At 38.4% G+C, this 27,233-nt stretch overlaps 1 protein-coding gene across 1 annotated transcript in view; it reads right to left on the bottom strand.

Moving 5' to 3' along the window:
• Nucleotides 1-27,233, bottom strand: part of grik4 (glutamate receptor, ionotropic, kainate 4) — a 381,843-nt gene that overhangs the window by 158,945 nt on the left and 195,665 nt on the right. The window contains exon 4 of the mRNA XM_028464526.1: nucleotides 480-644. Coding sequence (XP_028320327.1) covers nucleotides 480-644 — 165 coding nt within the window. The remainder of the gene's footprint in view (nucleotides 1-479; nucleotides 645-27,233) is intronic.

The following is a 27,233-nucleotide window of genomic DNA, read 5'->3' as shown; positions in this document are numbered from 1 at the left end:
AAAGTTTCGAAAATTCATGTCTTGGTTCGTAATTGACCAATCTTCATGAAATTTCCCCCAATTATGGTCCGTATTGCACATTTTATCGCAAATGTGTAGGTGTCCAAACATTTGGACGTGAAATGTCGGCGATGGATCACCTTTATTATTGTCATACAATGTACAGGTACACTAAATTTGTTCACAGCTTTTAACCCCTCCCCCTGGGGTGCAGTTAGTGTTAAGGGACTATAAAATTTGATACAAAATAAGCTAAGAAAAATGTGTATATCTATATAAGCAGTATTGTCATTTTCTATATCGCCAAAATAGAAAACTCAATATATCTTGAATCTCAATATATCACCCAGCCCGACCAATTATTGCCTTGTGTTGATGTTTTTCTCATTTATTCCAAACTGTGTGTAATGGCCACTAGAATCACACTCAAATAAACTCATAAAGACCAGTTTCTTTGTTTTCGTTGCTGTGTTACTTACTTGTCTCTCCCATCTCGTATTCGCTGTCTCGCAGCAGTTCAAAGATGTCAACCTCCAGCTTGCTGGTGGTGGAGCGGTTACTATTTCTGTTGATGCTGTCTTTGGCCAAAGTGATAGCCAAACGCTCCCCTCTGCTGCACTCCATAGGGTCGTCAAGAATAGCAGCTGAGAAAAAAAAAGGCAAAAGAATAAGAATGGGTTGTGAGGGCGAAAACAGTTCAGATATACAAAGCACCCACACTGGTGGCTGAAAAAGAGATATGTGAGATCCAGGAAAGCCTGATTATTCAGCCAGAGAACCTATAAACACGACCCTTTTCACTGCCTATAATAAAAGTTCTGTCCACTAAAAGCTACTCCCAAGATGAATGAATTTATTAGCACCAACAGTTACATAACATTTTGTGAATACTCTTTCCCATTAATCTGGAGGACAAATCATCATATCATTGTGCACCATTGTTTCTAATAAATCAATACACTTTGCAGTTTTCAGTGTGAAATGAATGTTTGTACTGAAAGGATAAGTGTTGTCTAATTCAAATATCAGATATGTATGAGAAAACATTAAAAACCCTGAAAGCTTTAAAATAGTTCCCACTGCACTGTGTGCTTTAAAGTACATTAAGAAATCTGGACATCCTGTTTACTGCTTTAAAAAGACTCATTTTGTTGTTTAGCATAGATAAAGGTTCACTGATGGGTCAATGGTTTAGTCCAGTGGTTCTTAGCAGTTTTTTCCTTGCATCCCCCTACATGTGTCAAGGATAAATATACACAAACCAGGTAACTGGTTACAAATCTTAATATGCAAAATTAACCTTTATGTATATTTGTGTGGCTTACAAAATATTGATTTTTTTATTATAAACATAATAATGCTAAGGGAAATCATGTTTTAATTTCGATCACCTCATGGCTAGATGATTTTTCCCCCCTTATTTAGGATACACAAAACTAACTTACTTTAAATATTAAATGAACAGCCTCATACCAATGACCCCCCTGAGAGTCACTGCTCTAGTTCATCGTGAACTTTAAAAAAATGTTACTACAATGTGCAAGAAAATGAGAAAAAGACGTGTGATTGTGCATTCTGTTCACAATATTTAGAGTAAATGCAACCTGTCTGAAATGAGGCTTCACTTACGCCATTGCTAAAACATACACAAACACATTTCTTACAAGTAAATAGACAGCACTGTTGAAAAAATAAATAGCTATTACTTTAGTCTAGCAGTTCAGAGTAATGATGCTGTGATAGCGTAGGCAGTGCTGTTGTTTAAGTATGTTTGAGTAGCACATTACTGCTCCCCTCCACCACACTTAAAAAGATAACTTCTCCAGAGCTGAAAAATCTCACATCCATTATTATTCCTTGGTTTGGATCAGAGCGACATGTAAAGCATGCACATTGAGATCCTCCAGGGCTAGGTTGTAAAAATATTTGACACATGCTTAAATATGCCCTTTGGTATTAACGCCATGTTTTTAAATTCCAAAGCTTGCTTGACTGTTGTTGCTTGTCACTGTAAGACTTCCAACAGAAAACAAAAGCTTAAGTCATCGTACACTGATAGTCAGACATAACTCCAGCACTTTGTTGAATCTATACACACAGAATAGGAGGATTTCTGACGTTTATTTTAAATCTAGCAAGAATAACCAATAGGATAGCCAGTGGGTGCTTTGTTGACTTTATGTCTGATAAGGTATTACACACACTTCACTTTTGTGCAGTAAAAGTGACGTCTAATGAAGATTAGTGCAATGGTCAATAACTTCATTAGCTTTCATTTGTTTCTTAGAGGTTTTTAATGTGTGATTTAGTTTGACAGATTGATTGTTTTGACCTTTTAACAGCACAGCTGTCAATTTGGATATTTATGGTGCACAACAGGTATTATTAGTTGGTTGTATTAACCAGGAAGGAAACATGGCAGCTTATATATCAACATTTCTTCAGGAGACAAAAAAGGCAAGTAAATAGGACAGAAAAATCACAGTAAAAATAGCATAAAACGTTGCATATTCCTCGACTTAAAAATAACCACATCAAGTCAAAATGGTGAAGCAATTAATAAGTTCCACAAGCTCACAATCACATCCATAATAGCTGAAAGGTAAATATAGTATAGGCTACCTGTGTAATCACTCAGTCTCTTCAGATCAACATTCACTGTGTAAATGTGCATGAACTTTTCTCTCCTGATCACACAGTTCAGTGAACAACAAGTAACTCCAACTTACAAGTATGAAACATATCTACTAATCTGGTATCATTGAGGAAAGCCATAGCATGCCAATAACTGTAGTCTTTTGAAGTAAGAAGCAGCAGATAACAGCAGGAGGTGACCTCAGGTCATACTAAATTCTGCTAAACTTAAAAGCAGTAGACGAAGGACAAGACCGAGGAGACCAAGGATATTCAACTCTTTATTACATCTATCATAAGCCACTTGACTCTGTATGGCTGACAACAGCTAAAAATGATCTGTCGTTCTAGACTTGGACAGGCAATAAAAATATATGCATATAGGGAGGGGATCAAGAATAACCTTAAAAGCTCATGACTTCTCCCAAACAAATCTAATTTATTTATCTCGTATTTTCAAAGGGTCACATTCTTCAAAAGGCAATTTAAAGAGCCCTTGTTAAGCTAAATCGGCTTTTCTGTGCTTTAAACATGACCAAAGTGCTATTTGTGCTTCATACACATGCCCAAAATGTTTTTTTTCATTGATTCCCTCAATCATTAGTTAGAGGGTGATTTGCTCCTTTCTTACTGCAGGGTGAGCCCAAACACCTCACTCCAATTTGATGACACGTTCCCAATTTAATGACAAATATGATGCGGCACTGAGCTGGAGAAGCCGCGCCTCCAGGAAGCTCTCTGTCGTGATTGACATGTAAACAGACACACCCACGAAGGTGAGCATGTCAGCATCCTTCAAGTGGTGTTTCCACAGTCTGGGCCCCTGGGACACATTTCAAAAAAGGGTTCAGAGCGTCTCATCATATTCAGTCATTGAGTATTCATACCAAATTGCATTAAGATCTAACAAGAACTAACGGAGGAGTAGTCATTTGGCGCCCCCATGACACGTACAGGGTAATGAGCCCCATTTATAAATTGGTATGTGCCAATGATTCGGTACCACCAACCGTCGTAATATTTGACTTGCAAATAAATGAGAAATCGACTTTCATATATTTTTTTTCTTTTGGGCCCTCTCTGGGTCCCAAATCGAAAATCGGACTCTGAGCATCGATGCGTACACATCCACAGATTATACCTACTAGATTCCAGCCCAATTCGTTCACAAATAACAGAAGAGTAGCGATTTTAACTAGTGTACACAACAACAATAACAAAAAAACAACAACAAAGTGAGTGGCGTTTCGAGTTCGGTAGCCCGGCCTAAAAAACATATAAAAGGTTAGAATTGCTATTTGAAAGTTTGTGTGAAAATTGTTTATTTTCTGGTTTACACAGAAAGATTCCAATCTAGCTGAAACTGATGATAACACGGAGAATACTGGGAACAAACTAGAACAAAAATTGTGTCCTCTTTGTCTGGCAAAGAAACACAAGAAAATCACAGTGAGAATGAAGTAAAAACATTTCTATGCATCCGTATTCATATCAAACAATGTAATGGATGACATTTTTCCAAAAATGTCAATAAGAAAGTGTTTACAGTGGAGATGAGCGACAATTTCAACCATTCAAAATTGTTTTTTACATCTTTTGTTCGGGCAAATTATCTTCAATGTATTGATGGGCGCCGCAAATGGCTGCTCCGGTTGTTGATGTGTATTCTTTTGCTGCAACTACCAGGTCAAATTCGTAGTATTGTTCTAAACTGTACCTGGCAAATAAAGAATTCTGATTTTAATTCTGATCTATAAGGGCTACACAATGGATTAATTTGATACAAGATTGATTTCCATTTGCAGCAACTTTAAAACTCACTGCTGCCCACCATAAAGGCAATAGTATAGAAAAACAATTTGTCTGCATGAGAAAGTCTATCCTAAACGTAATGTTTGCTGTCCTTTTAATGAAAAAAACTAATATTTATTTGACCGGGATTAGCTTGAAGGGGATGGCTTCAACTGCTGGAACAGAGTTTTGGTTTGCTTGGTGGATTTCTGGCTGCGTAGTACTTTGAAGATGTTGACTCTTTAATCATGTGTGTGAAAAAGAGGCTATTGATGACAGAAGGCTCGTATAATCTTGTCGAGAGCATCTAATGGGTTAGAGCCTAGCTACTTTCTTTCCTTTGATTTCAAATGAGGATCTAACTACTCTGCATTCCCACTTAATGTACTTGATAAAATAACTGTAATTTAAAAACTGGGTTTTTGTCATAATTGTTTATTATAGTTGTGTCTTTAACTTTTTTTTCCACTCCCTCTGCATAAGCGCACCCTCTCTTAAACTGTGCCAGCTGCTTCTTGATTGTTATTAGCTTTCTGTGTATTTAAGCTCAGCTTTTGGTTGTCTGTTTATTAATTAACTACTGTATCATTGTAATAGTCAGGCACATCTTTTTAGTGTATTTTACTATTGACTACCGCCATAGGCTGCTTGAGCTCATTCTCTGCTTCGCCCATGAACTCTGACTCACCTCACTCAAGCATCTGAGTGCTCATTTAATCTACTTATATGTATAAAAAAATATGTGTTTGTTTAAACTTCACATCACTGCCCATATGTTTCAGTGTATCCCTTACGCTGGCATGGAAGTTACATAAAATGCCCACAGGCACACACTTAGCGTCAGCAGAGTGTGGAAACAACTCTAAAGGAACAAAAACATGGAAGAAATAGTAGCAATGTGCCTCATTAAAGGAACCAAATATTTATGTGATTAAAGTTTCCCTGCAGCTCAAAGAACCACTCTTTAAAAAGCTCCTCTGAGAGACTGGCAGTTGACACTCAAAACATGTAAGGAGGGACTCCCAAGTCAGTGATAATTCATCCCCATAGAAATGAGAATCTCAACAGCCAAAATAAGGGATGAATGGGGGAACAGAATAAGTAGCCGGAAAGCGAACAACATCAGCCTGTGCTCGACAAAATCTCCGAACACGAGGACGACGCACCAGGGAAAATGGATGGACAGGAGCAAACCGAGCAAACAGAAACACTGAGAGCGGGGCTTGCTATCATCAGCAGCGGTATTAAAGAACTTAAGCAAGACTTACAACACGAACTAAACACATTCAAGAAAGAACGGAAGAGGGAGCTGAGAGAAGAGGTGTCGAACCTAAGCCAAAAAATAGACTGTAAGTTTGCGGAAAACAACAAAGAACTCAGGGAGAACCAAGCGAACATCACCGAGGCCCAGACACGCATTGCCAAGCTGGAGGAGTGGAAGTTGGAGGCTAACGACACACTCAATGCTATGTGGGACCACACCTGCCGGATGCAGGAGAAAATCACAGACCTCGAAGGAAGGACACGGAGAAACAACATCTACGGTTTTGGCTTACCAGAGGATACGGAGGGGAGCTCCGTGACCAAATACATGGAAAAGCTCCTCATCACCAAACTTGGAGGAAGTAACCGACCTCTAGATCCAGCGAGCTCACAGAGCCCTTGCACAAAAACCGGGTGCGAGTGCTCTCCCGAGATCAATCATAATTAACTTTCAGTTTGAAATAAAATAAATTATTCTGAAGAAAGTGTGGCAAAATAAGATTCTAGTTGGGGGGAAGCAGCTATTTTTCGATCATGATTATCCGACTGAAGTTGTACGGAAACAAAAGGCATTCGCGGGCATCAAAAAACTGTTAAAAGAAAAAATTATCAGCTTTCAGTCGCCACTTGCCAAAATACGGATTAATTGGGACAATGGTGTCAAAACATATAAAGGTGCACGGGAGGCTGCGTGGGATATGAGAGAGCGGGGCTACGTGGTAGAAGAACCAGGCGGAGAGGCAGGACCTGCGGTGGTGGAGAGGAGGCGCGGAGCGTCGGAATGGCAACGCGTGAACGGGAAAGATAAAATAATGGACAAAGCATGCCCCATGAAGGAAAGGCTTCAGGACTTCCAGATGACACCTTAAAAATGTTCTGCTCAAGGGTGAAATCTTCCAGCTGAGCCTGGAAAAAGAAGATGTTTAATAATGTAATAATTGTTGGTCCACCAAAGTTACTGACTGCTGCAGTTGATTTAAACCGACCAGGAGAAGGTTGGAAATTTACAATGGACATGTCTAAACATAGGATTTCACTCATGGGGTGTAATTCTAGGTCTAGTGAGGGGCCCTCTGTGAGGACGAGGATTTCCTCTCCTCCCACCAACATAGACCTAAAGGTAAATTAGCAATTACCTTCCAGCTGGGAGTCACAGATTGTTCTGGTTCTTGGGAAGTTATTTAACGTTTACTTTTATTTTGTGTACTACTGTTTGGGTGTGAGTTTGCAGGGGGAATATCAATGTTTAAATGAATAATGGTGCCAGAATAATGTCGCTGAATGTTAATTAAGCACTCCTGTTAAAAGGGAGAGGGTGATGACAAAATTGAGAAAGGAAAAAGCACAGATCTTATTCCTACAAGAAACGCATTTGTCACGGTTAGAACATGATAAACTTAAAAGATATGGATATAAGAACTTAGACTATAGTGCATACAAAGATGGGCGTAGAAGGGGAGTTGTAATAATGATATCAAACACAACTCAGTTTGAATATAACAAGAAAGTTAAAGATAGATAAAGAAGAAGGGAGGTTTATAATAGTCAAAGGAAGATTATAGAATTAACCCACAACATTGGTAAATATTTATGACCCTCCAGAAAGTAACAATTTTTTTTTAATCTTTATTCAATACCATAGCTGTCGAAGCAGAGGGAGTTTTGATCTGTGGAGGAAAATGGAAATGTTGTTATGAGCCACAGAATAGACACAACAAGTCATAATAAAACTAAAATGCAGTTATCAAGATTTATAAATACTTCATTAGAGGAGATGGGAATGACAGATGTGTGGAGAAATTTACAGCCTTTAAAAAAAAGACTACATTCAGCTGTTCATAAGGTATACAGTACTCTAGGATAAATTATTTCTTTATAAATCATAGTGATAGCCACAGGGTGAAATAGTGTGAGATTGGAGGGGCACATGTGTCAGACCATAACCCAGTCAACATGAAAATATGCCGGAATAATGGAAAGCAAAATACGGCATGGAGACTTACTGTAGAATTTTTGAACAATGAACAAAGACAGGAGAAGATAAGAAGACTTATAAAAACATATATAGAGGACAACAATAACGGCGCAGTAGACCCAAAAATATTCTGGGATGCCATGAAGGCGGTTGTTCAGGGAAAACTAATTGCTGAAACTGCGCACTAAAAAAGAGTAGATTAGAGACATATAAAACAAATAGTGAGAAATTGAGGAAAATGGAGCTAGAACATCAAAATTTAAATGACCAAAAAGTATATGACGAAAACAAAGATAAATGACCTATTGTCAGATGAAGTAGAGAAAAGAAACCGGTTCTTGAAACACAACTACGATGAAGTAGGCTCGAGAGCTACAAAATGATTAGCAAAACGGATACGTAAGCAACAGGTAAATAATAATATACATAAAATCAGAGATCAGTGCAACAAAGAATTAACATATATACCCGAAGAAATAGAAAAGATATTTCATAAATACTATGAAGAACTATATACACAACCTACATGTGCAAATGGGGAAGAAATGGCCACATATTTAAACTCATTAGACTTACTAACAACAGGTGAGACACAAGAAAAGACATTAACAGCTGATATAATGATGGATGCGGTAAAGGAGGCAATAAAAAAGTTAAAAAACAATAAATCTCCCAGCAGCGATGGGTATCCATTAGAGTGGTATAAGATGTTTGCGGAGGACCTTGCACCATCGCTCCTGGCCTCCTTTAATTGGACACTTAAAAACAATAAAATATCATCATCATGAAGTGAAGCAATAAATTCAAGTATACCAAAAGAGGGGAAGGATAAGGAGAACTGTCAGAACTATAGACAATTGTCCAATTTTATGACAGAATTGATGGAAGAAGATCAGGATTCTTTTAGGGACGCTTGACGCATGACAATATTAAGAACTCTTCATATTATCGATAATGCACAAAAAGAAAAACGAAGTACCATCATAAGTATAGATGCGGAAAAAGAATTTGACCGGGTTAATTGGACATTTTTATGTAAAGTACTAGAACAATTTTGATTCAACAAAAACTCAAAAAGTCTTTATACCAAAACCCAAGAGCCAGACTTAGAATAAATGGAAGCCTTTCAAACTAATTTGAAATACAGAGGTCAACTAGACAAGGGTGCTGTCAGTCACAAGCAGTTCATCAAAACACCGTACTGAGGAGTCAGGTGAAAGGTGAAAAACATAAAATAGGACTTGTAGCAGATGACTTTGTGGTCATCCTCGACCAACCAACCAAATCACTCCCTGTGCTAATGAGAATGATGAAAACATATGGACATCTCTCAGGATATAAGGTCAATATATCAAAAACACAGTTATTAACACTTAAAGCAGAACTAAGTAACTTGCGCTTAGCGTTCCCTCTAAAGGTCCCTTTTGCTTACGTCACTGTCGTAAACACTCCGCACCCCCCGCCGCCTGCACCACCCCACAGCTACATGCACATCTTTGCTCTCCCAAGACGGTAGCAACCGATCACTGAAAAATCCTAATACAACAATGACACTAAGGGTGCTTTCACACATATAGTCCCATGTGACCATGTGAACAGTATGAGGAAGAGAGACAAGTCAAATAAATGAATGATGGGGGAGAAATACGGAAGGGAGTGTGGAAATGTGTGTGATGTGTTTGTTTGTGCGCTGACAAAGCAGCTCTGGAAATGGATGGATGGATGGATGGATGGATGGATAGATCGGCATGAAAGTTGCAAGTCCGATTTTCTGCCCAGAGACAGCAGGGAGAGATGAAAGACCCCTCAATCACCCCATAAACACTTGTATTACCCTCACAGGGACTATGAGAAGGATTTATTGAGGTGAAAAATGTACTTGGTTCTGCTTTAACTACACACCAACAACAGTGATCCACGAAACATTTAATTTTAACTGGAATTTAAAGAAAATTAATTATTTAGGGATTATCATCACCAAAGAATTAAGCATACTTAACAAAGCAAACTTTAATAAGATAAATAAAAAGTTACAGAGATATTGAAAGACGGTCCACTCTACCACTTGATTTTAACTTGTGGATTGAGATTATCAAAATTAACTTTCAACCGAGACTCCTTTACCTATTCCAGTCCTAGCAATAGAGGTCCCCCAAACTGACTTTGTGACATGGGACAAGCTGATATCTAGGTTTATTTGGGAAGGCAAGAAACCTAGAATTAGATTATCAAAAGACAGAGGGGGGGCATGGGTCTCCCAAATCTGAAAGAATATCTTAATGCTTCACAGTTGAGATATGTGTTGTGTTGGTGTAATCCAAACTATACAGTGAAATGAAAAGGAGTTGAAAAGGAGCTGCATTAATTAATTCTTTTGATAATGTTTGCACACATTTCAATACCACTAAACCTTTTGTGAATCCGCTCCTCAGAGTATTATTGGAAATAAAGACTCATTCAACCAAATCAAAGACAGTATTGACCCAATCACTGCATTATTTTTAGAAATATGGTTCAAAATAATTAAAAATTCCAAATCAAAGAATTACATTAGGGTGTTGAGGTGCATTGCATTTGACAGTAATCTTAAGCTAGCTAGTTATGACTAAGGATTCAAACAACGTGTACATAAGGAAATCACTGCATGGTATACCATAGAGAATGGTGGGGAATTGGAGAGTTTCTAAAACTTGAGAGAAAAATATAATTTGGACAAACGCAAATTCGGATATCTACAAGTAAGAGATTATTACAGGAAATAAATCAAAAGAAACCCCACCAAGGAAGAAAATGGTGTGATCCCTCTATTAATACGATTACTTAAAGGAATTAAGATTAAAATCATATCTACATTATATCAAACACTGGTGTTAAATAAGCATTCAACTAAATATATAAAAGCAAAATGGGAGTCAGAATTGAATACAGTATAACAATGTTGGATGATGATTGGTAAGACATGTGGAAAACACATCAAACATCCACTAATTCACGGACATGGAGGGAATTCTCTTGGAAGAATTTGGTCTGTTTTTTTTATTTTTATTACACCCAAGGTCAAGAGTAAATATCTCAATACAAGTCTACAATGCTGGAGAGAATATGGGGTTCAAGACACAGATCATTCACATATTTTCTGTGAATGTCAAAAAAAGTTTCTTTCTGGAAAACTGTGCACTGTAACATGCAAAAAAAATCCAGGGATATGATATTCCATTGAGCTTCACGACACTATCTCTGTAATCTTAATTATAATCATGGACATATCGGAATAAGGGACAGGTACTTGGTAAAAATCCTTTTGATAGCGGCAAAGAAATGTATCACGAGGAAGATGGGCAGAGTGGATCCTCCTACCCAGGACCAATGGATAGAAACATTAGAGGAAATCTACATCATGGAAAAACTGACATCACTTGAGACTACAAGAAACGCAGATGAACAATAAATGGGAGAAGTGGATGTTATTCAAGGCTAAACACAGTGACAAAGACTGACAGAAGAAGAAACTGGAAAGGACTTGTGTGAACACTGACAGACTGCAGGAACTGGGACAAACTCTCAAACAGTGTATCTTCTTTTGTTCTTTATATTTGTTTGTCCAAACACAGCAATGTCATCTATGCAGTCTAATGCAGGGAAGAGTTCAGAGAAGTGTACTTTGGGGAGACATTGGGACACAGTTACTATATCAATACAATTCAGCTACATCTGAATGAAGCAGGACATTATTTTGAGGACAGTAAGGTGCAGATCCTGGAAATAGAAAACAGATTTTTGATAGAGTTCGGGGAAACCATTTTCAGGCAAATGGCAGGGCCATCCTTGTATAGAGAGGGGGGCCCAACACAACCTTTCCACCATCTATAATTTTAGAAACCTTTCACTTCCCAGAAACCTTAACACCTTAACAGGCATGTACACACTCCAACACACTCCATTTTCAGACCCGCTTGATCCTTTTTCCATGGTGCCTATCTACAGCGTTAGGCCTGGGGTACACCCTGCACCGAGTGCCAGTCCAGTCTTTAATACAACACTGAAAAGCTCAAAGTGTTTCTAAGTGGCGATCAAGGCTAAAACATTCATTACCTTTGGAATGGAAATGTAAGCCCTCTATTGACTCAGTGCTTCATCTCACTTTCTAATACTAAATGCAGATCAAATAAATGTGCTCTTCACCTACAGCTTAAGGTAATTGTAAAAGGTTTTCCAACTCGTGGCTTGTGGTGAACCAAATATCTGAGAGGAGGGATAAGAACACTTAGCATTTGTGTATCCTCAGGGATACGTAAAACTGTCCCTTACGTGCCACCCGAATTGAATGTGTCACAGTGAATTTTACATTGTTGAAGTAAATTAACAAATCAGAGTAATTGTCAAAGTTGTTGTCCAGTATATGTCAAGGTGATTAACTTGAACATAGATTAAAATAGGTTTATTCATTATTTTCCAATTTCTTGAATAGTGACATTTGGACTGCACTTGCAGAGATTGTCTCCAATACTTTAGATTGTGATTTGGTTATGGTAATATGAGGCTCTTACAGCATCTTCATACTGTATTTCATCAAGTTTGAAAGATGGCTTTTATTAACTTTTATATGTGGGCCAAATGGTGGCAAACTAATACAGTGACATGACTGATAGTAGTCATTTTGTTCCACTGGTAGCCAGGTTATGACATCCAGGGTTGATCCTGCCTTGTTCCCTTGTACCAAGAACTTTTAAGGATAAAGAAAATATAGACACTGTATAGAAGATGGATAAACAGAAAAACAGATAATACGTCTATTTGAAGGAACCTCCCAACCCACGATGTAAAAATCTCAACGTCTTCATTTAGCTTTGTTTCAACTTTAAATGGCTGTACTAAAAAAAATGATTTGCCTGATAGCAGTCAATTACCTCTTAATTATTGCATACATTTCTATTTTTTAGGGGAAGCATTGAAACTCTCATTGCTGGAAACATGTCAGCCAATGGAGGCCAATGAGCACACCTAATAAAACATCTCATTGACTATTCATAGTGTCCTGCAGGACCCTCACTCCACCATCAATCTCATAATTGCCTGGACTTTTTAAATTTCATTGCTCAAAAAAGTGGTTCAGATTTAAATACGGTTTACATATAAAAATCAAAAATATATAATGTAGACTTTTAGCTAACATTATTGTTTATATGCATTCCTTTCTAGTCAAAGATTTAGCAAGGATCATATTGAATAAATATATAAAAATAAATCCAAGGGTCATGGACCTTAAAAAAACCAAAATTCAAAGAGCTGGAAAAGCTGAGAACCAGAGTTCAGCTTTTTTTGGAAACAAAAGGCAACCATTTTGTCCTCTTTTTTAAACAATATGTTGAGGTTTTGTTTATTCAGACAAGATTTTTTTCAGGAAATTTAATCTCTTGACATGTTTTGCCAGCCTGAGAAGACCCGAAAATAATTATTGCTTTCCTTACAAGAGAAACAGTAGGGACACGTCAAAGTAATCACCTATGAGGAAGGCTGGCAGTTGAGAGTCAAAGCATGTCGGGAGAAAAAATTTCCTGAAAAAAACTTGTCTGAATAAACAAAACCTCAACATATACTGTAGAAAAAGGCTTGTAAAATACATAAATTCACATTTTTGTGTGACTCAAGCTAGTTTTATGTATGATGTTAAATGTGAGTCATGTAACCCTTTATATCATAGCCCCACTAGACACACAGCTCTTCTCCATTTGTTTGAGAACATTCACCAAAACCTATTAAAAAGGTAGACGTTCAATGTGAAGAAGACCATTCTCAGTCTATTTTTTTTAAAACTTCAGTGCTACTGCATCCCAGTCACGTTTTTCAGTGTCAGCTTCTCTTTGTTTATTGAAAGTGGAGTAATGTGAACATGGACACCAGTGTGAGTAAGCAGATGAAAATACCATGTCATGCTCATCTAATACTGATTTTATTCATTTGGAGCGACACGTCTGCTCGTCTGAGTGACTGAGGGATAGAATTTCTGCTTCCACACTCAAATCCATTTTTTCCACAAGCTCTGTTATGTGCACTGTTAAAGAATGCAGAGGTGTTGTCTTACTATCAGAAAACTGTACTAAGAGATGACTGTGACAGATATTCTTGTGTCAAATGATGTAATAATACAAAACACAATGCAAACATGAAGTGTGTTGGAAGTCTCATTAATCTGGGGATGCTATGTTAATACTATCTCTACTATCCTGTGAGATTTTACAGTTTCAGCATTACTTAATGCACTCAGGGCAGCAGTTTACATGCATGTTCAGGAGTGGACTGGCCATTTGACATAACGGGCATCGTCCCGGTGGGCCGTCGACCCAACGTGTCCCGGTCCAGTCCGCTACGTTGTTTTTTTTTTGACGAGCGAGTGGAGCCGGACATGGAAACAAGTGGCCAAAACTAGTACAAAACGCCAAAAACATGGCAAGAAAAGAGTGTAAAGAGACTAAAATGGACCAAAAGCAGTCAAAAGTGGCCAAAAAATGACCAAATAAAGAGGAACCAGGTAGTATTTAATGGCAAAGAGTAGCTTTAATGAGCAAAATGTGGCAAACAATATTGAAAAAGTACAAAATGTGGAACAAAAAGAGGCAAAATGTAGGGAAAGAAGGAAACAAGTGGTATTTATTGGGCAAAAGTTAGCTTATTTGGATAAAAAGTGGCCAAAAAATTTAAAAGGACAAAGGGACAAAAATTTGATAAAAGTTTCAAAATGAACGTGCAAAAATGGACCAAAATAGGAAAAAAAGGATAATTATTGGCAAAAGTGTCAACAGGGGGGTTAAAAGGAGGAAAATGGCCAAAGGAAATAAGTAAACAGGGGTTAAAAAGTTTCCCCCTTTTAAGGTTTTCTGGGGGAATAATAATTGAAATGAAAACATAAAGAGCCACATGTTGAGCATCACTGACATAATAACAGCTTCTACGTGGTGTCTGATAATGTAGTGGGCTGGTCTGGACACAAAATGCCAGGGCTAGTTCAAGACTACTCAAAGGTGAGTTACACGTTCCAAAATAATCTTTTGTGCTGATGAAAAAAATATATCTAATTGGTTGCTTGTTAAGGAAATCACCTAAAAACAAGATGAAAACAATACCCACGTCAACACAATTATCCTGGAGAGATAAATTAATTAATATCGGAATGGAGTAATCTCAGTTTTACCCTAATGATAATGTGTTGTTGCGATAGTAATCTGTTTAAGATATTTTGTAGTGTTCTGCAGTCAGGTATTCTCTGTACTGTGTTCAACAAGAGGATCACATTTTCTTCTGAAAGCTGCCTGATCGTCAAGGGATTAAACTGATAGACACTGAAGTTTGTGAGCTTTAACAAAAAGTTACTCCTTAAATAATGGACTTGATTTATATAGCACTTTATCCCCACCAAAGTGGTCTCAAAGTGCTTCACAATATCAGCTCATTCACCCATTCAAACACCACTGAGACAGAGCTGCCATGCAAGGCGCTAGTCGACTATTGGGAATAATTTAGGGTTCAATGTCTTTCCCCAGGAAACTTGGACACAGATAGGTATGAATAGAATTGGGATAAAACCACCAACCTCTGGATCAGAAGACAACCCCTCTACCATCAAAATAATAATAATAATATTAATATTGTGCGACCATGGCTTTTTCCAGCTCTAACCTTTTACATTCTATCTATCTGTGTACGAGATTCTTTACCATGTCTGGCCCTCTACCAACCTCTCTTATTCTTTGTTTCTTTACTGTGATTTAGCACCTCCTCCAGGCCTATGCTTTAAAAGTTATTAAAATAGATTTATAATGCCCCTTTAGTGACGGGCCAGGGGCAATCACAATCTTTCATCAAACAATTTAGCTGATGGAAGAAGGACTGCTAGTCCCCAACAAAGATTGGCAGCTTGTGACCAAAGGATAATACCTCGACCAGCAGGAAAGTTTGATGGGGAAGGTAAAAGAAATGGCCTGTGCCATAAAAACTATTACTTTTATTCACCCTTGAGCAACGCCTTTAAAGGTACAGTCTGTAACTCTTATATAAGTGACTTTTTGTCATATTTGCTAAAGCTTTCACAATGTAAGGACAGTTTTACATGAAACTAGTAGTTTGTGTGAAAAAACCAGACTCATTGAGTCCCCCCTGCTGCTCCTGTAGCCTTTGGCAGATTGCTAGAACGCACCACGACCGAGCAAAAAGAACCAAGCAGAGCCAGGATTGTGTTTGATGGACTGTCTGACAGCTGTTACTCCCAGACCCTGCCCCTTTCCCGGGCTGGAGCGCCGCCTTTTTTTTTTACAGTGTATGGTCTGGAGGAGTAGAAGATGGAATTGGTGACTTTTCTGCTTGAAAGGTAATTACTGCTGCTTTATTTACATTATGTTTGATTTGTAATTGTTACACTAGAACTCTGTAGTGCATGTGTTGGTTGTGTGCGCGCAGCAGCCTCCATGTGGGCTGTTGTAAGTGACACTGCGTTGTTGCTGCTGCTGAGGTGTGTGCACATTGAGAGAGAGAGAAGCGCTGCGGTAATATGCTTTTAACAGAGCATGTTATATTACTGTGGTGTTGCTCTCGGACTAATGTTAGCTTGTTAGCTCCTCTGAGGGAGGAGGCAGGGCAAGAGAGCAGCGGGGAGGGAGGGATCTGAGAGATGCGGACTGCATAGTGTATGTACTGTTGCTTGCGTTAGCCGTTAAATGGAACCTGAGCTTAGAAGACCATGTGTTTTTATTGTGTTTTGTAGAGAATAAGCTGATTGGGTTCAGCACTCTAACACCCTGTATCTGATTGATGTGTCAGTGATTGCTCGTTGTATAGACATCATATTTCAAAAATTTATACACTCAATAAAAACTCTGCAAATTGTGATTTTGCAGTTCAGAATTGTGTTTGGTGGTTTGTCCCTTTTCTATTGCTAATAATGGTGATGCATGCAGGACAAAGAATTTGTAAGATTTTGCTGCATCATTACTGAATTAGTGTTATTATGTTATTATTGTGTTTGTGAGAGGGGCTATTTTCCCTACTATGCCATGAACAATAACATCTTCCCCACTGCATGTGTTTGGAATATTTTTGTAACAAGTGTAAAAATGTGTCCAGGAAAAAAAGTTTTCGACTTCAGACTAAACCAACTTATGATAATACACAAGTTACCATGTTTAGTATCTCTGAATGAATTACATGCTTGGCGTGGGAGTGACTGTATAATGTCACATGGCTGTCACTCTATACAAACTACACAGTCTGATGAGGTTTATGAACTCTAAAGTTGTTAGGAGAAAATGGATGTTGTGGCTGATTAGTTCTACTTGTAGAGGAATGAATGTAGAAGTTCCCAGGTCGACAAAAGTAGTTGGCATTCAAAACAATATATCTATGTTCTTATTTCTGGAACAGTTTTTTTTTTTATTATTGTTTTAAGATGGTTTCTCCATTACAATGTATGTCTGTGTCCTGTGGGTTTTTCTTTCTTTAATGAATGTAAAATGAGGTGGGATCAGCAATGCCACAGGGGCAGTCAGACGGATAAACACAGACATGAACATGTCGTTTATAGTTGCAGCAAATATGGAACAACAAAAACTATAATTGAAATATAAAACAACCGGAATGAACAGCCTGTTTGATACTAACAATGTTCAACTGCTGAGGTTCCTAATGTACATGCAGTGCATCTTATGTTTTATTTGTCTATTTACCACTGACAGTATGCTATAGGCAGAATTCCCCTCCCACTGGGCTGAATAGTCTGAAAGCAATTCATTAATGCAAAGCATCCCGTCTACTTCTGTTTTGCATGGATCGACTGAGACGAGGAGGAAGCAGAAACTCACATGATGTCTTCATGCTAATGGCTACAATTTCTCCATGTTTGAGGGCCAATGTTTCACTTAATTCATCAATAAGGTTATTTTGGGACAGAGTGATGGTAAAGAGTGAGCAATGCTTGTCAAGTAAAGCTAGTTAGGAGTATGATTTATTGTACACATGGCACACTGGCATGGGCTCGAGTCCAACAACACAGACACTCAGGATGTGTCTACGTTGTACCAAAAACAATAACGTTTCCAAGAAGCTGGCTTTAGGATGAGGAATGGCTTCTGTTTTCAAGACATATTGTTGGCTTTCATTAAATATGAGAGAAAAGGGGAATTTGTCATTATAAAACATCCTTTTTGTTTTAAATGAAAAATAAGTCATTTTTCAAGAAAGTCAGCAAAAAAAATTGCATTTAAGCTTCATTTAATTAACTCGACCTTGACTGTCCCACAGCTCACTCAGCACTTTACATGTTTAGTGAAATCCACAGGACAGTGCACTTTGAAAATGTACAGCCGCAGACTAAAAATGCAAGGTTCAGTTGAAGACAATATGCTGAAGCAAGTAAATGGGACAATAAAAGATTTGAGCAATAAATCCAGTGGTTTCACTCTTTAAACTCGGCAAAAACACATTTTTCCAGAAGCTTTGTTGACGAAGATTTCGACTTTGGAAATGACTTATAGAACCAACTGGCAAATATGACTGAACAAACCTACTGGGTAACAAAAGTGCAGTGCTCTGGCAGAATGAGGACTCTTCTACTCTCCCTATTCCAAAGGTTGATTATGTCGATTTTAATATTGTACAAACCTTCGGTATGAATTTGCATAAAAAATGTATTATCATCCTAAATCTCTTTGCATTTTGCAATCATTTTAGAGCTCCAATCGGGTTCATGAATGCTGAATACACATTGAGTGAGAACGCATAGGCATTCCCCTCAGCTCCATTCAGGACACTTTGTTTTTTTAAACAAGGAATGGCCCCTAGCAAAATGTGTTAATTTATTCTCCTAAATCCCACAATGTCTATCTTATATCTGTTCTTTCCTAGCCCTTGTTTTACTAGATTGTGCTCTCAAGTCAACTAAAACTCTGGGACTTCAAGTGATGATTGGGAATTATTCATCCTAAAGAAAGGTGTTAATGGATTAGCATAACGTCTCCCACTGCACTGTGTATTAGTAGCACAGCCTGTCTCCATCTCATACTAAAGGTGCTTATAATACTACTTGGCTCCTTACACTTTGTCTAAATGCTCCTGTGGTACTTCACTGCCCCCTTTGGCAATGGGGGGTTGGTGGTGTTCCAAAAGGGTTACACACAGAGAGAAGTCGTGGGTCAAGAAACGAGATGGACAAATATTTGCAACAACATTTAGAGGTGTTTTAAATATATTCTGCCCCATGCCCGGTTACCGTTAAGAGTCTGTAGTGACAATGACATTCACGATAGAGTTATAACTGACAAGATGATTGCCAATCACTCACAGAGGACAATGTGAACAGATTCTAAACATTAACAGTAAGAGCTCTCTGACGGCCAAGGGCTGTGAGTAAGTCACATTGCAATAGTCAACTTTAGAGTTCAGTGCACCCTCCTGATTGCGTCAGTTTTTAAAGTACAGGGAGAAAAACAAACAGGGGACAGAGGTCACCCTTTGCCACTTTCAGCATTTTTTATTACACCCGACTCCTTTGGCTTTGCACACCTACTGATCATAGGGTGGTTCACAGCTCTGTCACAGCCATAAGCATGACACTCCGATTTTATTCAGTAGTGGCTCAGATTTACAACTGGGAGAATAAAGGAAGGGAACATTCATTTTTTTTCATGGAAGGATGATTCCCCCAGGGTCAAACATGATGACAGAAATAGAAATATGCTTTGCATGGTGTGTTTCCAGCTCCTGTCAAAACTGGACACAATGGAGCCAATCATTCTTTAAAGGTTAGGCATGTTTTTTAGGTCGATGGTAGAAGTCGATGACAGAGGATACAGACAGATGCCTGCTTGAACACATTGTATAAAACACTGTTTAGAAAAATGTACACAACCCACTTGATATACAGCTCTTTCTAGATAAAACATTTTTTTTATTTTAGCAAAGAAAAAAATTGAAAGAAAAAAATGTAAATGTAGCATTCATTCTCAAGATCCTTTCACTTTGTTACACTGCTAACACCACATCTTAAATTATACTGTGAGCTCATGCTATAGGGCAGGGGTCTGCAACCAGCGGCTCTGGAGCCTCATGTGGCTCTTTGACTCTTTTGCAATGGCTCCCTGTAGCTTTAAAAAAATATTTAAAATAATGAATGGTTATTTCTTACAGAGGGTATTGATGATTAATGACATTAACGTCAAATAAAAGTATGATTAAAAACAATTTGTTAACCTTAAAATAAATCACATTGTGCAATAACTCAAGCCACTTTCCTACTTCACCTCCTGCAACCTCTGCAGACCATCAACTTCCGTTACACCTGTGGCTAAGCTTAAGTTTTAAATCCCTGGTAAGGTAACTAAACTATCAAAAAGACTATTCTGGAAGAAAATAGAGACTGTATTTGTGTGGGGAAAAATTTATTTAATTGTCAACATTCTGGCTTAATATGCATACTTGACATATTGCAAGAAATTAGCAATTAGCATGTGTTGACCAACATGATCACGTGTTATCAAGTTCAAGTCATTTTTTTGCAGCCCTTCAATCCATTAACTCATAAAATTATTCAATACTATTTTAACTCTATAGAATTTTATAAACTATATTGTCTTCATTGCGAATGTATTTTTTTCCGCTCTGGAAGGACTTTAATCCAGGTGAGATTAGGCAAAATGGCTCCTTTGAGAGGAAAGGTTGCAGACCCCTGCTATAGGGCAAAAGGGCAAAAGTAATAACGAGTCATTTTCATTGGGTCCTCTCGTCAGGTGAAGTTGAATGCTAGTTTTGGCTGAATGGGATTTAAACTGAAAGAAAAAGGTGAAAGAGCAAAGATTAAAAAAGTGACTTAAAGACTGAAAAGAGATCGCGACAGAGCAGAACCGCATTGACCGACATGATCTGACAAATAACAAATTGACAGATCGTGACACACAGAGTCCTGTCAAAGGCACAAAGATAATTTAACAATGATGATGACGAGGGTGGTGAGGAGTAAGAGGAGGAAGAGGACGATGGTTAATGTGATGAAAACTGCATAAATGGGAGGTTTCCAGTTTGACTTCTACGTTTCAGAAGTAGACGACAGGCAGGCAGACCGACATGGTGGCAGGTAAGCAGACTGTGAGACCTGAGGGAATTCCAGCTCTCAGAGGGTGTCATTACCTGTCAGTCAGTATATCTCCCTGAGCAGATAGAGCCACTAGCACATAATAGTCTGGAAGGTCGAAGGAGACAAGCCGACATTTAGATGAGAGGAAGAGGGGAAAGGTTAAGAGGAAAGAAATAAAGGAAAGAGAGCTGTTGATGACAGGAAGGAAGAGAACATCAGCTTGTGAGAAGGAAGGGAAGTAAATGCTTGTCAGGGATTCTGCTAATAGAGATTCCATTTTATTTCCGGTAATAGCCTCGAGTAACATGTTATTGTGTATGATAGCATTTAATAACAGATGTAAACACAGACAGACTGATAAAAGGCAGCCATGGTAAAGTACAATAAGATGCTAACACACACTTTGGGATTGTAACATTGTGCTAACTGAAAATGATTTGCCTTTATTGTTAAATTTTAATTTCATAAAGTGGTTGTCAAAGAGCCTAATAAACATCATAATAAACTCATTCAAAGTCACAGCCAATGTAATGGTAAAGCAGTAGTGTAGATTCAGAAAAAAAAGGTGGAAAATGACAAAATCAAAACAAATGTAATACTAACTAGAATATTTGCATTTCTTGTGGAAAAAAGTGAAGATGCTGGTATTAGCATTAGCTAACATTAGAATTAATATTAGCATTAAAATTAAGTAGCATTAATATTATCATTAGCATTATCTAGCATTAGCATTGACATTAACATTAGCTAGCATTAACATTGACATTAGCATAGCATGGCATGGCATGGCATGGCATGGCATAGCATAGCATAGCATAGCATAGCATAGCATAGCATAGCATAGCATAGCATAGCATAGTTCTAGTGTTAGCATTAGCCTAGCAATAGCATTAACCGAGCATTAGCTGAACATTAGCAATAAAGTTGAAAAAGTTGAAACGGGCTGACAAAATTGAAAGAAGTTGAAAAATGTACGGCACTTATCATAGACACCGCCGCTTTTACAGTATAAATGATCAACTTACGGAGTTACAAAAGGATGAGTTCACTCTGAATGTAGGGTTATTGAAGAATCTTCCAGGGTGTAAGGTCTATCCTTGCTTAAAATATGTGTCGTACTTTTGATTGAAGTAACCCTGCTAACAGACAAATACCGCCGGTAAAAATATAACCTCCTTTGCGGAGTTAATATTATTGTTTAAACAAGACCTCATCTTAAAGAATTAGATAAAGATATTGAAGTAAACTGGTGAAAGTTGTACGTTAAATTGAGCATGGCATAGATACTGGTGAGATTGGATTTAATAGTGAATAAGTTGGTCTATGAAGAGAACTGCTACCATTAAACATCTAAAGACATTTTTTGGTTTAGTAACGTTGACTGCTAAAGACGTCTAAAGACGTTAATAGTGTTTTTCGGCTGGGGTTGCTAGGAGACAGTGTGACAAAGCTCTCCTGTGAATATCGAGCTTGTACCATGGTGTAGTGACCAACTGGTGACATGTAGGTGGCAGCAGCACACCTTTGGATAAGAGATCACCCGTGTTGGGCAGAGCTCAGAGGGAGAGGAAAAGAGTTTACGAGACAGAAAATGGCGCTACGAGAGTTGATGCTGAAGCTCCCAGCAGCTCACAGCATCGCACACTCGACCTGAGCATGTGTGGAACTCAGTGGACTATTGAGAGTGTCGTGATGGTGAGGGAAAACAATCAAAAAACGGGGGAAGCGGTGATACCTGGCATGTCCGGGAGAAGGAGGAGGAAGTTGCGTGTGGGGAGAATGACAGGGGAGAGACTTGGAGGACGGACAAAATACAGTAAGAAATCAATTCAACTCCGACCTAGATAGCAAAATAATTATAATTTTGCCATCAAAAGCAAAAGTCTGTTGTTTTTGTAGTTTTACAGTAGAAAACTAATGTTGAGGTGTCACTAAAGCAAAAAAAATTATTGCTTCAAAGTTACTAATAGGTTTTTTCAGAAAAAGAAAAACTGCTGATTACAGAAGAACTAAACAAAATTATTTTTTATGATGAAACTAGAGAGTCTAATCTTTCAGAATCTGATTTCAGACTGTCATAGTACAAAATATTCTGTAAGTGTTTAAAAATCAGTGAAAATCATCTAAAACGCCTGGCAATATGGGGTTGGCTGCTCTGAAAATGGCTGGCAGTGAATAAGTTAAGATTTCTTTTAAGGGTGACTGATTTCTTTGAGAGGCTACATGAGGTTTGAGATGGGAAGAACCATTGGTCATTGTATAGGACAACTATTAAAAAAAAAACTGTTCATACACAGAGGAAGACAATTTATGAGATTTTTTTCACTGAAAAAAAAAGGAGAGTTCAAGCACTGCTACTCTTTGCTGCATCACAACCATCTCAGTCACTGCTACAGTCTATGCTCTTTGATTCTACATTCTCAAAAGCCCACAGGCAATATTTCTGCATTTCCCTTGCTACCAGTGCTTTAGCTAAGGGTCACTAGCCGCTTCATTATACTGAAATGTAAGTGACACATGGGATGCAGATGGCTAGTTGGAGCCCTTGAGGCCAACACAACACCTTTTGATTCCTTATACATGTTGTGAGCTTAATGAATAAAACCAGAACCAATAAGTGGTGTGGGATGTGTTATACATAGTCACTTCCCTGGTGAACGAAACCACAGGGTTATTAAAGTAACGAGTAAACCCCAAATGGCCTTCCATGTCAAACACTGTGTGCTTTGGGCAGATGTAACAAAACTTGTTTGTGTGTGTGTGTGCATGTAGAAGTGTGTGTATTCCTACTTCTACCTTAGTGTAAAGATATCAAAAATGTAAAGGAACAAATACGTTTTGCAATTGTGGTGGTCAGAACACCACCAAAAAGAGAGTCCACATGGGAACCCCCTGTAGAGAGTGAGTGCATGCGGTTGATAAGGTGATGTATCAGCATACGCTAGAGGACAGAGGTGGGCTTTAGTGGACCATAATCCTTGCTGCTCTCCTACAGGACTGAACACTGTAATCTTAGTCAAGGCGATCTGAGAAATACAAGAGGGACAATCTTCTACTGACCCTGAACAGTATGGAAGCTGGCATTGGAGAGGCAACAGAGGAATGGCGGTGAACCCCATTCAAATAAACACACACACGCATCCACAAGCCAACACCTTCAGATCTGTCAATTGATTCAGTGCAGGGTGAGTTAATAACACAGTTGGCTGCGTTGTAGAAATAGCCTACCTATCTTTACACAGTTGATAGTCTGTCATGCTGGCTTATAATTCAAGGTTTTATTTGTGCTTAATTGTGCTTGTACTTATCAACAGGGTCCATGATGTCTTGCTGTGAAATATGTAATGTCTGCACTGACTGTGTCTTCCTTGCCTACACTAAAATTGAATGACATGGTAATAATGGCCTTCTAAATATGCATTTATGCAAATTTTATGTTTGAAAAATACACAAACGAGTACTCAGAGAGGACAAACCTCGGCCAAGCACAAAATATCCTCATAGCCACATCATGGTACAGTGATCATTCACTCTTTAAAGGCTTGTAAGAAATTTCTATCTGTGCAGTACCTACAGTTTTTTCTCTTACTAGCAGCATCAGAAACCCTGAAGTAGGAGTAGAATAACTGGGTCACTCAGAGGGTTATTCAATTCAATCCAATTCAACTTTATTACAGACTCCAAGTCCAAAAAGACAGAGTAATATAACAAACACCAACAAAAATACAAGAAGTAACAATTACACAGTCACTTTAAAAAGACAGCTACACCAGTGCCTCCACATCCTCGACTGATAGCGAATGGCACTATAGGTGATGTCAACCAGGGACACAATTACTGTATTCACCGACTTATTCAAACGGCATATGAAACTGTACATAAGCGTCCGCAATGTGGCTTGCAGCATGTTTATTCCAGCAGTGACAAACATCTCACTCGCACTGGACCATCTCAGCCTCCTGAGAAGCACACGCAGAGCATCATTATAGGCTCCCTGCAACCTTTGCAAAGTTCCTTTTTTATAGTTCAACCAAAGGTGCACTGTATACAGAGGTGTACAATATGATTTGAACAACATTATTTTCACTTTGTCCATACAAAATCCAAATTTAAGCGCCAGTGTGTTCGCTTGGGCATACAATGTTCTACATTGTCTGTTTATGTCGGCATCATCAGACAAGTCCTCTGTGATTATGTGTGCAATATATTTTGTTTTGTTTGTAACATTAGGCATTGTGTTACACAAATAAAAATCAGGAAATGCTGTACTTTTATCCTCCTTTGTTCTACAGATCAGAACCAAAATTTTCACTGCATTATATTTGATGTCATGCTCCAGGCCGTAGAGTGAACAAATGTTAAGCGGCTGTTGCAGCCCAGCAGTGCTCGAACTGAAAACCACTAGATCGTCTGCATACAACAAATGATTTAACACAGTGTTACCAGCTGTACATCCAGTATTACAAGCCTCAAGTCTTGTTGACAGTTCATCCAGATACAAGTTAAAGAGAATCTGGGGCAATACTCCCCCGTCTGACTTCATTGCTGACCTTAAATAAAGCAGACACTCTGTTCCCCCACTTACCCTGCATCTTTTGCTGAGCATACCAACAGGTCAATGAATTTAGGAACACCTTTCTGAGTTAGTTTAATTAATCATTTCTTGTGATTAACTCTGTCGAAGGCCTTAGAGGCATCTAAAAAACACATAAAAACTGAGGAGTTTTGAGTCTTATTTTACCAATAATTTCTTTGACAGTATATATACACATGCCTGTGCCCAGCTTAGCTTTAAAACCAAACTGGCTAGCTGAAGATAAAACAAACTTTACAATTTATCCATCAGAATTGTTTCCACAATATTAGACAATGCTTTTGGTCTATAATTGTCTGAACTACCAATCTTCCCCAATTTATCTTTTAAAACAGGGACTAAAAAACAGTTAGCAATGAATCGGGCAAAAACCCATGGGTAAAAAAATGTGTGAAACAGATGGAGAACAGAGGAGCTAATCTTGCACTCGCAAACTTTAAGTGCTCAGCTCAGACACCATCTGACCCATTGGCTTTATTGACTGATAAATTTGAGATAGCTTTGAGGACTTCATGACACATGATAGAATCTGAGCGATCAATGTCACCAATGCTATGAGGGTCACTCTGAACACAATTAAATAACATAGTATAATGTTGCCATCACAGTTCCAATATATTATCAGTGCCAGAGATGCCAACAACCACACATTGCAAAGATACCTTAGTTTTCATGGCCCTGACTTCTTTCCAAAACTCAAATGTATTATTACACTGCAGTTTACTGGCCATTGAGTCAGCTTTCATTGCCTGCTCTTTTTTTTTTTTTTTTTTATGTACCGAAGAGCATATTTATATTGAGCATTGGTGACCTTTTTGTGCTCAAAAACTGGCCCAAAAATTGGTCTACCCGCCAATATCCACTCAATGGATGCCTCACGTGCCTTTGCATGAAATTCAGCCACATGAGCATCCATCCAGGTTTCACATTCTTTTTAGCTTTGAGTATGTGAATAGATTTACTTGAATCAATTCAGTCAACCTGCACGCTGTATTGCAATGTAAGGTCTTGTAAATTAACCATCACCCCATATTAATGGATTTCAAACAGAGCATCAGGCAGGACTGGAGTGAGTAAGATGGATAAAGAATATATGCAGGTGAGTGCACGAGTAAGTGTTACTACATAGTTACAGCAGGTAGCACACATTCATTGCACTCAAATGCACATCATGCATATGTGAAGTCAGGGGTGGTGCTTAAGGCAAAGGTGGCAGCTGCCACAAGCTCTGCCAAGTGATTGTAATGGCAGAGGCCCTGGCAACAGCTGAGAAGTGGGGGCTCGCCAAACTGTGTACTGTGAGCCGTGATCAAAGACAAGGCATGATAGAAGAGGATTGGTAGAGCTGCATGTCAAGAGAATTGGGGGTATGAATGCCATAGACAAGTGGTTGCTGTGTGTGGGTCTGTGCATGTGATTTGGTCATACATGTAAAACATAAAAACATGAGATAAGAAAAGAAACTGAGCCCATAGACCAAACTCCCGTACAGATTTGTGATCTAATTACAACAAAAGACTTGATTTGCAATAGTACATAAACCTCTACATAACTTCATGCTGTCAGATAGCAGCTGCTTGCACCATGTGTATTTCATTTGACACTTGGCAATCTATAACCTTTACAGGTCATCTGAAATAAGCACTGTGGGAATTATATAACTGAAAAGAAAAACAGCTAAACTGGATTGCTGTAGTTGACGTGTCTGTTCCATCTTTCAGTCCTCGGAGGCAAAAAGAAGATGGAGGCGAAAACAACCTCTATCTGTGGGTCAGTAAAAGTGTCTGTCATTGACATTTGCCAAAGTCTCATCAGTTCGGTAAGAGTAACCATTACATGTGTTTTTACGGTAACGGAGTAAA

The sequence above is a fragment of the Gouania willdenowi genome, chromosome 13, assembly GCF_900634775.1.
Source record: "Gouania willdenowi chromosome 13, fGouWil2.1, whole genome shotgun sequence".
In the NCBI taxonomy this organism is placed as follows: domain Eukaryota; kingdom Metazoa; phylum Chordata; class Actinopteri; order Blenniiformes; family Gobiesocidae; genus Gouania; species Gouania willdenowi.
The sequence above is the reverse complement of the archived record's forward strand: the minus strand, read 5'-3'. Positions and strand labels throughout refer to the sequence as shown.